The sequence below is a fragment of the Ambystoma mexicanum genome, chromosome 2p (assembly GCF_040938575.1).
Source record: "Ambystoma mexicanum isolate Mex_15411 chromosome 2p, UKY_AmexF1_1, whole genome shotgun sequence".
Classification (NCBI taxonomy): domain Eukaryota; kingdom Metazoa; phylum Chordata; class Amphibia; order Caudata; family Ambystomatidae; genus Ambystoma; species Ambystoma mexicanum.
Window position 1 is genome coordinate 960065959 of NC_090923.1, and position 13898 is coordinate 960079856.

The window sequence follows — 13898 nt, forward strand, 5'->3', positions numbered from 1 at the left end:
CAGAGACCAATTAGACTCCCCCATACTGCTGGATGAAATAGTTGAGGCAATATCCAATTTCCCCAAGGGTAAAGCACCTGGTCCAGATGGGCTGACGGCAGAGTTTTATCAGGAACATGTGGCCATTCTGGCCCCCAGGTTGCTGGAAGTTTGGAACGAGTCGCTCCGGCTGGGCGCCCTTCCTCCGACATTGCGTGAGGCCGTCATTACAGTCCTGCTCAAACCTGGGAAACCTGCCGATGAGTGTGGATCTTACAGGCTCCTCTCATTAATGAATTTGGACACTAAAATCTTTGCCAAAGTGATTGCCAGCCGCTTTCTCCCGGTCATGTCCTACATGGTGCATGACGATCAATCAGGCTTTGTTCCTGGGAGGTCTACATCCCACAATATTAGAAGGCTGCTCAATGTCATGGCCCGCATTGACCAGGGTGCAAGTGCAGTGGCGGTCACGCTGGATGCCCAAAAGGCTTTTGATATGGTGTCTTGGAAGTATACCTGGTTGGTTTTGGAGACTATGGGTGTATGGCCAAACATGATAGCGTATATTAAATTGCTGTACACTTCCCCGGTGGCAAGGGTCCGTGTTAACTCTCAGACGTCCGCGCTGTTCCCTCTTTCTAGGGGCACCCGACAGGGATGCCCGTTCTCCCCGATCTTATTCGCACTGGCAATAGAGCCAATGGCTGATTACATCAGGGAGCGGCACGCGCGCAAAGGAATAAGGCTGAGGGATGCCCCGGAGATCGTCTCGCTTTATGCGGATGATGTGCTACTGTTCGTGAGGGAACCAGCTGTCCATCTAAACCCGATCTTATGGGATATTACCCGTATAGGTACATATTCTGGGTTCACTATAAACTACACCAAATCTGAGATTTTCCCCCTTACGGGCTCCATGATACGGCCTACTACTGAGTACCCGCTTCGATAGTCCCCGCAGGGGATTAGGTACTTGGGGGTCCAGGTATCCCTGACCAGAGATACATTACTTGCAGACAACTATCGAGCTGTGGCGGAGCAAGCTGAGGCCAAGATTGCGCGCTGGCGCGCCCTTCCCCTGTCACTAGCTGGTAGACTCTCACTGGTGAAAATGGTCCTGCTCCCTAAGTTATTATACATTTTCGGTAATGTCCCCATTTGGCCAGGTAGGAGATACTTTGTGGACCTGCACAAATTGCTTGCACAATTCCTATGGCATTCTGGAGCGGTGCGTAAGAAGTGGTCGGACATGTGTCTGCCCTATGACAGAGGGGGCTTCACAGCCCCGGACCTGCTAAGATACTGGACGGCATCACAGGCACAGTTCGCATCATACTGGTACCCTGGGCCCCCACCCCGTCCTCATGTCAAGCTGGAAGTTCTGGCAGCGGCAGGCACTAATGTAATGTCTTTGATTCTAAACAAGCGGTATGAGCCGGATTCACCCATTGATCCGGTCCGGACCACGGTGCAGGCCTGGGGCCAGCTGTTTGAAACCTGTGACGAACAACACCCATATTACAAGTGGCTCCCCGCCTGGAACTTCCCCGGGCTGGAACCCACGCACAATATCGCATTGGCACGGCGCTGGGAGGCTCTGGGATACCGTGCCCTCACTGATTTTTATCCAGAAGGGCAGTTTATTACACTGCAGACGTGGAAGCCGGGGCACTCTGGTTCCGTTATGGAGCTACTGCAGTTCTACAGGCTCTGCGCTGCTTTCCGCAATGCGTGGCCTGACTTTCCTAATGAACCCCAGGACTCCCCTCGGGTTGCCTACATCGCTAATTCAGGTGGTGCCCGAGGGGTGGTTTCTTCATTATATAAGCTTTTATTAACTGCTGCTCCTCCCTTACCATCCAGGGCCCGGGAGAACTGGGCCTCTAAGCTGGAGGTGGAACTCACTGACCAACTGTGGGAAAAGATGTGCTCTCATACCAATAGGGTGTCCCTGAACTTCTGTTACCGCACCATACAATATAAATTGCTCAACAGGTTATACTACACTCCATGTAAAATTTCGAGGTTTGCACGCTCTGAACCATGGCTTTGTCCTCGCTGCAGCGAAGGAAGGTGCCGACCACCTACACATGTTTTGGACTTGTCGTGAGCTGGCCACATTCTGGTGTAAGATTATAGAGACATTGTCTGCAATCACTAACTCTGTTATCGATCCTGACCCGATGGGGGTCCTGTTTGGGGTGTGGGGGCCTGGGGAGCCTAGGGATGCGATTAGGTTCCTTAATGTGAGCTGTGTGGTGGCCAAGAAGGGTATCTTGCAGAGTTGGAAAAGCTCAACCCCCCTCCTACGTACCAGAAATGGCTGAATTTGCTCACGTGGTCCCAAAACTGCGAGGAAGAATTCCTGGGCATGCTTCCGATCCGTTCTCGTCCCCATAATATTTGGTCTGCCTTCAACAGCTACCTCAATAGCTTAAATGACATTTCCTCGATGGGCGGCTCCTCTCAGCCCTCTCCGTTAACTGTTTGAGACTTTTGGTGATCCATGATGTGCTATTGATTGACCTCTGTTGCCTTACTCTTGTACATTGGTCCATGCATCCATGTATATGTGTACCATATTTGTTGCTACTGCTCCGATGTAGGTGTATATGCTATCTGCCTCTGTCAACAAAAATAAAAGTTTAAAAAAAAGTATCAATTTTTTATTCCTGACCAGTCAGTGTCACAAAAGTATAGCCAATGCATTTCGGACCTCCGTCCATCGTCAGGGCTGTTAACACTGCTAATTATCAATCAGTGAAAATCCCACCATCATGACATTATTCATTAGTGCAATTAATTCCCAATGATTCATCATTGAGTGAAATTCACAAAAAATAATATGTAAATTACACATACCAGATAATAGTTGTAGTCCCAAATGAAATTCATCAAAGAGAGCAAAAAACAAAAGAATTCATTGTAGTGCATTGTTATTGTAAACTGTCTATTATTTTAAATGTTTTAAATGTACAGATTAGATTTATAGTTTTAAATCACTACCTGTTTGCTTTCCATCTCCCAGAGTATAGTTCCACTCTGCTGTATTTACTTCTGAGCAGCTCGTGTTTCCTGTGAATTCAAGCACTCTTGTTTAAATCCCCGTACAATCTAGTCTCTCCCCTTTTATAACCCATCTTGTTATCACACTGGATCTCTTCCTTACCTTGCACTTGCCGTGCTGTGTCAATGCGCTGACTGGCCAAAAGGAGCTGCCGCCGTCTCTGTTAGCATTTATGAATGCTAATCTATTACGCGCATGCGCGTGATGTTCCATTACGTTCCGGGGGTCATCGTATCTCCGTGGTTCACAGAGACAGATTGGTGAAAACAAGACCCGCAAAGAAATTACCCGAGACAACAAGAAAAGGGACATACCCATGCTTACATTGCACTAATTGCAACTTTATAACAAAAGGAGACACCATAGATCACCCCCGTACGGGTGAAAAGATCAAACTAAAAGGACATGCGACATGCGATACACCAAATAGAATTTATAGAATCAAATGCCCATGTGGCATCTTTTACGTAGGCCAATCGAAAAGACCAGGAAAGTTACGATGGAATGAGCACAGATCATGTATTCGGAACAAGAATGAGAATTCAGCTGTGGCAAGACATTGGAATTTAATGAAATATCAGCCAGATGAGGATACAAGTTCTTGAAGTCATCAAACAACATAATGCACATGAAGATTTGGGGAAAAGGTTAAATCAACGAGAGTCATTTTGGATAGATCGACTTGACTCCCTGAGACCAGGGGGTATAAATGAGGAGTTGAATTTTATGTGCTTCCTGTAATTTCCAGATAAAATGGATAGATTGATGGAAAGGTTTTAGTAACTTGGGTATGCCCAATATGCTACCAACAGAGGGTCCACAGTATGTCCAGCCGGGAATTAACCCCCTGTGGGACGCAAGGCAGTGGTCACACTGCCAACCAGTGGATTCTCTTTAATGAACAACTAAAATATGGCTGTAAATGCACAGATATGTATGTAAACAATGTTTATACCTTATGTGGTAAAGAGATTTATATGTGGATCGTGGAGAGATTCCGCACCAACAAGGGTTAAGGTAGAGATATGTATGTAGACAGTATACACATTTTTTTGTAACGTGAGCTCGAGAATATAAGAATATAATGAGAAAAAAGGAGGAACCAATACCTATATTCATTAGAGCATCGAGTTAGAGAGTGTGTATATTAAGCTATAAATGCATATTACCTTATAAATTGCATGCATTTACAGTAGTGCAAGTAATTAGGTACTGTAATATTGGCAGATTGGTATGGTAGGCACTACATAAATCCTCTTGTCTGAGAACCACGTAGAGAAACACTACCTTTGGGATCCAGGCGCATGCGCGGGACCCGAAAGTGTAGTGTACACCTTACACGCACGCGCGATAAGTATAAACATTAAACCCAAGTACTAATTCCTGTAATTTCCTTGTTCCCGAGAAGAGTAGTTATTCAGTAAAGTACCCGAGATCACTCTTTATATGTATGCCTGAAATATGTGAACCACAGAGATACGATGACCCCCGGAACGTAATAGAACATCACGCGCATGCGCGTAATAGATTAGCATTCAAAAACGCTAACAGAGACGGCGGCAGCTCGTTTTGGGCAGTTAGCGCATTGATACAGCACGGCAAGTGCAAGGTAAGGAAGAAATCCAGGGTGATAAAATGGGTTATAAAACGGGAGAGACTAGATCGTACGGGGATTTAAACAAGAGTGCTTGAATTCACAGGAAACACGAGCTGCTCAGAAGTAAATACAGCAGAGTGGAACTATACTCTGGGAGATAGAAAGCAAACAGGTAGTGATTTAAAACTATACATCTAATCTGTACATAATAGACAGTTTACAATAACAATGCACTACAATGAATTCTCTTGTTTTTTGCTCAATTTGATGAATTTCGTTTGGGACTACAACTATTATCTGGTATGTGTAATTTACATATTTTTTGAGAATTTCACTCAATGATAAATAATTGGGAATGAATTGCACTAATGAATAATGTCATGATGGTGGGATTTTCACTGATTGATAAAGAGCAGTGTTAACAGCCCATACGATGGACGGAGGTCCGAAATGCATTGGCTATAATTTTGTGACACTGACTGGTCAGGAATAAATAATGATACTTGAAAAATCATACAAGGAATTGTGGATTGATGATTCTTGAATACAACTACATAAGAGGGAGCTAATTATCTCTAATATCGGTTGAAACCCAGAAAGGGTCTTGTGAGTAAGCTCATCCAGGGATGGAAGTTGTCCGTTCCTTCTTTGTGGCAATTCCATTAACACCTCTTTTCTGGTGTGTTTTTTAGGGATAACAGAGTTACTTCCATTTTTACCACACTGGATTCAGATTTTGGAGGAAAAGTGGAGAATTCACCTCCAGTGAAAATCTTGAGGTAAATCCTCCACTTTTCCTCCCAAAAATAGCAGAATTACTGCAACACAATTACTGCAGTTAGTCCTATGGAATCCAAAAATGGGGGTTTAACACTACCGTGCTACCACTTATAGTACTGTGGTAAACCAATGGAACTGAGTGGCGGTAATGGTAAACTAGTTTAGATTTAATGCCGAATTACCACCAAACACGCAATGAGGACCAATGTGTGCTTCAGTAGAAAGAAGTCCCCAATATTCACTGCTATTCGTGAAGGGGTCTGCATTAAGATGCTGCTTAAAAAGAAACTGTACTTCGTTCTGGATCCACAGCAGGAGGTATATCACCCGTTTACATGCAATAACTACAAGTGGGGAACATGGGGTTACAGGTGGATGCTCCTTTAACTCAGACCCTCATTTACAACCGTGCTGCTCAGAAGAATGACTTGGGGCTATAACCTATTCCCATAACGCAAAGCATGTGTTAAAGCCAATTCCCTTCACAGTAGTGGATAGGCAATGTCATTACTGCATGCTTACCCCAGGTGTGAAGGAGGGGGCCTGCAGCTGGCCGCTGCTGTAGTTGCTGTGGATTGAGCTGTCAAGGTCCACATCAGATAGCTCACTGACCGACCGGATCGATGTGACACTGCTGGTCATCTGGGCCATGGAGAAAAACATCTCTGCCAGGACAAAGAAACTTGGGTTTAGAGGTAATGACATAAATACATCACAGACCAAGATCCCCTCACAAATCCAATCATGATGTGAACACTACAGATCAAATGTGATCATCGTCATCTCTAATCCTATAGTGGGAGTCTTTACTACCATGCTCCATGCCAGAGGCTGCATGATAGGCCGCAGGTGTTCAGCATGCCATATCAGTGATAGGGATCCATATACACACTGGTGTTCAATGTGGATTCTTATCACCATTCTCAATTACCAAGAACCACACACTGGGACTTGGTGCACATTCCTTACCTCCATTCTCCATTACTGGGAAAGGCTGCAGTTCGGGCTCTGGCAGCATGGGGCCTTGGAGAGAATTTAACTGCTGGCTCAGGTCCTGTTCAATCAGCTTCAAGTCCTCGCTATCCAGAGGACGACTTTTATTCAGTTTCTCCTTCAAGCGACTCACTTCTGTAATGAGAAAACCTCGATCTGATGAAAGAAAACTCACAAAGCATATTGTGTGGTGGCATCGGACCTACAGCCCTCTAGTTTTTCTAGTTTTAAGGGTAAGATATGCAGTCAGACAGCCGGACTGTTTGAGGTAGCAGCTTATTCCGTTTTCACTCTGGTTAAAGAGAAGCTCAAAATGACTTTGGCATTTGCAACAGAAAGGGGTCTCCCAGTTTAGGTATTATGAATACCCCCACAGAATATGGCTGTTAGGAGGGTTTTTAAAATACACAGCGATAGAAAAGTCAAACTCGGGTTAGCAAAGTTTGGATTTTCAGTTAGCAGATCTGTAGTGTTTCACTGAGTCCACACAACAGTATCCCACCACTGCTACCATGTGTTAGGAGGTTTTTCGAAGTCACTATGCGAGGTAGGACATAGAAAAGCCACCATAGGGTTAGCAAAGTTATTCCCATCCCAAGCTGAGCAAAGCCACTCAAGTAGCATTGACCAGGCAAAATGGCTGAGGAGGAAGGGGGCACTGTTGTATAGTACAGTCAACACTTAGCAGGACTGATAAGGAAAAGATCCCCCCAGTTAAGTAATACAAATAAACATGTATTACAATACCACACTAAGGCACATTTTAAATATCTTAAATATTTTAGTGCATATATACAACTCAGAGATCGGTAACCCACTATGGCTTGAACACTACTTTTGAATTACAAGCAGTTATTCACAAAACGCATTCAATTAAGTAATTTCAATTTCAAATACCTAGACTCCCACTTTTTGTACAGTGCTCACACATTTTAACCTTCAGATTTGTCTTGTTTTCAACCATCCACCATTTTGCCCCTTTGTCTGTGCATTGTTTCCGATGGGTCTTTGCCCTTATGGAAATGAGACTTCAATATCTGCGCACACTAATATACATGTGACCTCTAGACCTGTGAAACGTGCCTACATACGTGGCCGCAAAAATGGTTACAATGTTTCAGACGAAGCCTCGTCTATGATGTCAACAGTGGGAACGCAGCCTCCCTTTTCCTGATGTTAGTGCTCGATATACATGCCAACATCCCCATATCTCTTTACCGCAATCTTGTCACCTTGTTTTACCATTCACAGGCCAATGAACATACTATTTTCTGAATCCAAGTTGCTGGGTGTTTGGAAAGATTTTCTTTTTGCTGCTTTCTTTTTGCCACTAGTTCCGAGTGTTTTTACTTCACTTGACCTGCTAAGCTCATATGATTTGAGGGCACTGATCAGTCCTTTCAGTGGCTTTCAGTGCAGGAGAACTCTTTTCTCCATTGTACAATTCTCTGTATTTTTCCTGTACACATCACCTTAAAGTGAAGTGCAGTAGGGGCACTGTCCCTGTGGCTTTGTTATTTTCAACTTGTGATTACTAACTCGATGTGTCCAAGACAGGCTGGTGGCAGTAGATACTTAGCTACCATTTTTGTTTTAATTGTCTAATGCACTTTTGCATTTGACCACCTAATGCCATACATAGTACCATATGCTCTAGAATAGCTGTACTGTGAGATTTATAGCTGTTCTTTGACAATCTTGTTTGGCATTGTTCCTGCTCTCAAAGAGCTAGAATTGCCTTGTATGGAATGCCTTTTCCCAGAGAAAACTTTAGCTTTACCAAGCAAGGTGATGGTCTGTGTGGACCCAGTCCACATCCATGCCAAAGTGTGTCTTTTGCTGGCAGATGTGTTGGCCACTACTGCTCCTGCCAGTTTGAATGGAGCAGATACTTACTATTTGTGGGCTTGGCGGCAACTCCAGCCCAATTCTTGGATAAAAGGACTCCTCCTGCAGTCATTCAATAACTAGTCATTGGAGCCAATATGCTTACCAAGAGGAGAACCCTGCTGAGGACCCAAACCTTGTCACAAGCTAGCCAGCAGCACTTCCTTCAACCGTGCTGGCAAAGCCCTGCCCTTTTACTGATCTGTAGAAGGCCTTCATTGGTGCTTCGACCCCTGGACTGGTGGGAACAACCAATCTCAGCCCCTGCTTGAGGATCCTGCTTTTGGAGGATCCTGCTTTTGGAAGCCTTGGGAAGTGTCCTGGAACCACCCTGTGGGCTGACCAGCTTCCTCCTGGGTTACTTCTCTGCATCAGTCTCACCAACACCCTGCTCCACTAGTCGAACCATGGGATTCCGCACATACTCGACTCAAGAAACAAGAAGCATAATCTCCCTGCAGTTGCAGCTCTCCACCATATCAGGACAGTTTCTTATTTTTAGCCACAAGCGTCGTCTGGCACCATTTCTTCAGAATGGCTTTCACGGATCCCCATCTGCATCGTGTCCTGGGGGTCCTCTAAGGTAGTTGCCAGAGTAGTGGTCCATTCTTCAGTCCAAAAGAAGTATTCAGCTGTCCTGAGCCGATTCATCAGAACACAGAACCGCCACTAGCTGGATCCAACAGAAAAGCGGCCCGGGCACCCGATACCCCCTGGACATCCCTCAACAGAACCAAGGAATGCGTAGAGGGCACAGTGATTTCCAGAGCTTTTATGGTGCTCACTGAGTGAAATCAGAGTACATACCTGTTCGAACTACACTATACCTCCATAGGGTTTACCAGGCCTAAAGTCCTTACCCTACCTCTCCCTTACCGGACGGCGTGCAGTGGAGTGTTTATTAAGGATCCTCACCTAGGCTTCCCCTAAGGTGGTTGGATTGGGAGAGGGTCCCCCAAGAACTTTTCATCAATTATCATCTAACATTGAGACACATACAAACTGCCTGATGGGACTGACAACTCCTGTTCAGACTCTTACTAGCCTTCTGAAGAGAAATGCACTTGGACCTGTGACCCTGTAGCACTGGGCGCTATGAGTTTTTAAGATGTGGTAACTTATACTCTAAGGTTTTATAAGGTGTTCATAACTTCTTTATTTTCCACATATTAGTTCCATAACTGATGGTTTCTTTCCTGGTTCTTTTTATTCACTTGCTTTATATTCTACAGTATTCTGAAATGTATCAACTGCACTCTAAATGTGAAGTGTTAGAGCTCTTAGAAGAGAACAGCAAAGTGAATGTGTATAAAATCGTAGTGAGTGTTTCAGTGCATCACTGGCCTGTGGCTCTTCATTGCTCAGAGTTTGTCTAAGGCCTAAATAAATACCTGTTTTTTATACATTCTGCTTAACTGGAATTACCCAATAAAAACCTAATGAAATCTTCGGCTTCATGCCCATTCTTAGCGCAATCTCATAGTTAGCTGTTGGAAGTTTAAGCGAGTGAGATGGGATAGAGTCTAACTTTATGAGGAAAAGAAAGATAAGATATTGGGACAAAAGGTCAGACTTTTGAGACCAGGATAGGTTGAAACGGTATAAAAAAGAAAAAAGGTACATAGTGTAAAATCATATTTGGTTAAATTTTCATCGCAAAAACACAGAATGGTATTGGAAATTACGTTTAAACTGTCTCCCTACATTAGAGCTTATTGGTTCTAAAGTAAACCTGCCCACGGAATTGAGAGGTTGTCGTATGTCTGGGATGGTCCCACTCGAGACCCTTTTCAATTTAGTAATGAAATGCCCCGTAAGGAAAGGATAATGTACCTGGGTCCTTTTGTACACTCCACATCCCAGGTGCTGACTAATTGCTTATGGAGCAGACTGATGCGAATGTCGAATCAGGCAATAATCCTAGCACTGACTGAATTATTCATGAGTTTTTTTCCAAATTCAAGGGAGTAATGATGCAAGGAGAATTGGATTGGTGTCAGATCTGGGGAAATTAAGTGAAGGGGAGGACGAAAAGGGAGTCGGTGATATCTTCATAGTTATAACATGAAGAGACCTCCTGTACTTTGGGATTTTTCTATTTTGTCTTTTTTCATTTCTGCTATGTTTTATGAGTAATGTTTATGGCTCTTAATTAGTTTTGGTTTCTTGTATTATCATGAATAGTGTGAAAAGTTTCAATGTAAACTGAAAATATTTTTTGGTTTTGATAATTAAAAAAAAAACTTTAATTACTAGAAGAGCTCTGTGTGTGCTTAACTGCACGCTTCCCTACTCTCACATTTCATAAATCTAAGATTTGCTGCTCAGTCTCAGCACACAGTATCCAGATAGTTTGCGTAGAAATTAGTACTTTTTTCTGTTCACCGGCGGGGCTGATTCAGAAAATCCATCTCAACATAGAGGTGTATACATTATTCAAGACATTGCTGAGGAGAAACCAGGAACACGTTTTCCAACTTGACGCACACCTAACGGAATCTCATGGGTGAAGACAGTATGTGCCATGAAGGATGGATGAAATATGCTCTAAGCTGTTTAAACTGTTTCCATTTGGAAGAGTTTTTCTATGAGAAGCAATGTTGCATGCTTCATGAGGTGTATGACAGAGCGGCCACAAAAAACATGCAACATGTAGCTACATGAGGGCGTGCAGCGGTTCACATCTTAGGTTGCCACCCTGCAAAATACCTTGTTGCAAATTCATGATACCAGGAAGTGTACAAACTAGTTTTACCTGAAATACTGAGAGCGTCGAGGAGATCACCCAAGTAAACAAGCTGCTGCGGCGTCAGGAGCAAGTGCAATGAGGCCATCTTACCATCGATCTCCAGCTGAAAAGAACACAAGGATGACAAAATGTTCAAAGCAACAAACAATCTCAAGCATGACACCAGTGACAGAAGAAATCTGCCTTCTATGTAGTACCTGCCAACACTGCACCTTTGGCCTGCGCAGGCAAAGATACAATTTAAATAGCAACTTCCTCAATAAAAAGGACTAAAAATGACTTGAATCTCCAGATGAGATTTCATTTATAAATCAACCAATCAAGTTCATGAAATGTAAAGAGTAAATCCTATTTTGTGACCAAAGAAACTATATTTTAGGCAGCAACGGAAACAAAATAAAGGTAATCAGGTTACTTGCATGGAAACGAAATTTGATTCACTATAACAAGCTTAGAGTAAGTATAAGTCTTCACATGTCATCCTGAAAAAGATCAGTCTTGCAACCTAAAGTGAGAGAAATTTCACACATGCAGATTAGAAGCAAACACTTTGTGCTACATTTAGGTCTCCTTGGGGCGGAAATCAAATGTCCACACAGATACAGTCCACAACTGATTAGACAACAAGAATTCTTCCACATGCCCATCTGTGTCTGGGGTACACTTCATATGAAGTTAAAAGGAAAGAATATAGCATCAAGGATTTATTTCATTTCAGTAAAAATGCAGCGATTTTGGCAAGGGATTTTTTATCTCCCAAGATCTTGCAGGCCGGGAACTTGGTCAAAACCAATCGTTTTCAACAGTGCTGTAATCATATGGGATAAAGTACCCCTACCAAACGTTATAAGGATATTTCAAGTCACCGAAGAGTTCAATGACCAGATATGCGAAACAAAGCCGAAGACAGAGTTCGAGATGACTTGCAATATCCTTTACCTACAGCATAGGTTACTTTATTCCTTATAATGTATGATCACACACAGTCACATTTAATTACTGTCCACTTACTTTGTGGATACATATACTCAGTGAGCAGTTTAATAAAATACACCTAAAAGTTTTTTGTTTTAAAATAATATCATGCAGATAGATTCCTGCCCCTACATGTGTTTTACTTCAGCATTGAACAAAATAAACATACTATCACAAACAGTTCCTTATCAATTAATATCTGTAAAGTGTCTGTAAAGAGACACAAAGCTATTTTGGAAGAAGGAAATTTAAGTACTACAATTAAAGCTGGAATTCTGCTCTGTGTTGGCTTAAGCAGCCGCACTGTGATGTCACAACTAAAGTGTAATAACTGATTACAATGCAGTAGTGATGCAATTTTCTTATTACAGGTTGGTAGTGAAGTCGCATCTAGCCTGTACGAAGAAAAGTATTTGGAGCGTTTTATATGGGCATCGCTGGGTGCCATTTATTATAGTGAAATGTGCAGCACAATGCAGTCTCTGTATTACTCTTGTAGGCTGGTGTTGTGATCTCCTTGTTTTCACTTTTACAAACTGGCCAGCTTAGTGGATAGGCAGACGCAGAGGTTAAGAAGAGAGACGGAGAGAAAGGCGTCAGGAGCACATGAGAGGAACATGTGATAAAGGTATGAGGCAATGACAAACGGTTCTGTACAGCCTCTGGGCCAGGCCCCTCAGGGGGTATGTCACAAATATTGAAAATAGAATAGGCAAATGGGAGTTTACCAGCATAATTGATGTATTAAGCTTCTTAGAAAAGCGAGACAACGTATTCCTGTATCTAAAATGCTACAAATGTGTAAGGTTGGACAGTCTAAAAAAAGAAACATTCCTCGATGCTGTATGGGAAAGGGCTCAAGTTAGGGTTCTCACCTCCATCGTTGTTGCAAATGGGGATTTCCGAGCTGCACATCAGGAAGAGTTCGAGGTGAGTCAGTTGAGAGTTGGCGAGGCAGGAGTGGACTGACAGTACTCCCAAGCCTAGACTCCTCTATTGGACACCCAAACTGAGATAGCAGCCCCTGACCACCTTAGTGGAAGACCCTAAGGCTTCCCTTTTTAGGTCCCATTATTCAGACTTCATACCCTTCACCTTCCCTTTGCTGCACTGGCTGGCTTTCCGGTGATTAGCCAGTAAAACCAACAATGAGTTTCCCCTAGCACAAAGGGAAACTGGCACCCAGATCAACAATATCCACATTGCTGGCATTGGAGTGGCCGAATAGCACTGCAGTGTCTCTCCGAGCAACCTGAGAATCAGTAAAGCTCAGCAGTCAGATGGAGAGCCGCTGTGCTGCATCCTGCTCCTTCAAGGTGCCCACAGCTACCCTGGTACCCATCAGAAGTGCCACGTGAACATTCTTTACTTCAAGGCAACCCTATACTAGCAAAGGTAAGTACGATTGATTTGTAATATAAACTGAGTGGCTTTAAAGTGGCACAATCTTTTTTTTATTTTTATTTTTATTTATTTTTTACATTGCCAGGCAAATACCTAGGCTGCAGCTGTGAGCCCAAATAATTTTGGGCACAGACGCCACCCCCCTTTTTTCCTTAGATGTCTTTTCCCTCAGTAACTGTGTTGAGAAATACTGTCTTTCCTGCACTAAGAACATTTTCTGCCAAACACTTCGCTTATTCAAAGACTCTGGCAGGAATTGAGGGAGCTTCCGTCCTGGGAGGGGCTACAGAGACTCAATCCTTGAAATAAGTGAAAGTAGGAAGGTGAGATTTATGAAGTGCCACTCTCTTCCTAAAGGGAATGTGTACATATTTGAATTATAGTGAGACACTCGCGCCATAAAATCACCGTCTTGCCCAAGGGGGCTCATGGAGAAATCCTCCAACGCCCTTCCCTCACTCTGG

The 13898-nt window shown here is 43.4% G+C and overlaps 1 protein-coding gene across 1 annotated transcript in view; it reads right to left on the reverse strand.

Moving 5' to 3' along the window:
• Nucleotides 1-13898, reverse strand: part of ATG2A (autophagy related 2A) — a 2105371-nt gene that overhangs the window by 1793800 nt on the left and 297673 nt on the right. Inside the window, exons 7-9 of the mRNA XM_069644746.1 lie at nucleotides 11062-11158; nucleotides 6396-6554; nucleotides 5949-6091 (exon numbers count right to left, since the gene is read on the reverse strand). Coding sequence (XP_069500847.1) covers nucleotides 5949-6091; nucleotides 6396-6554; nucleotides 11062-11158 — 399 coding nt within the window. The remainder of the gene's footprint in view (nucleotides 1-5948; nucleotides 6092-6395; nucleotides 6555-11061; nucleotides 11159-13898) is intronic.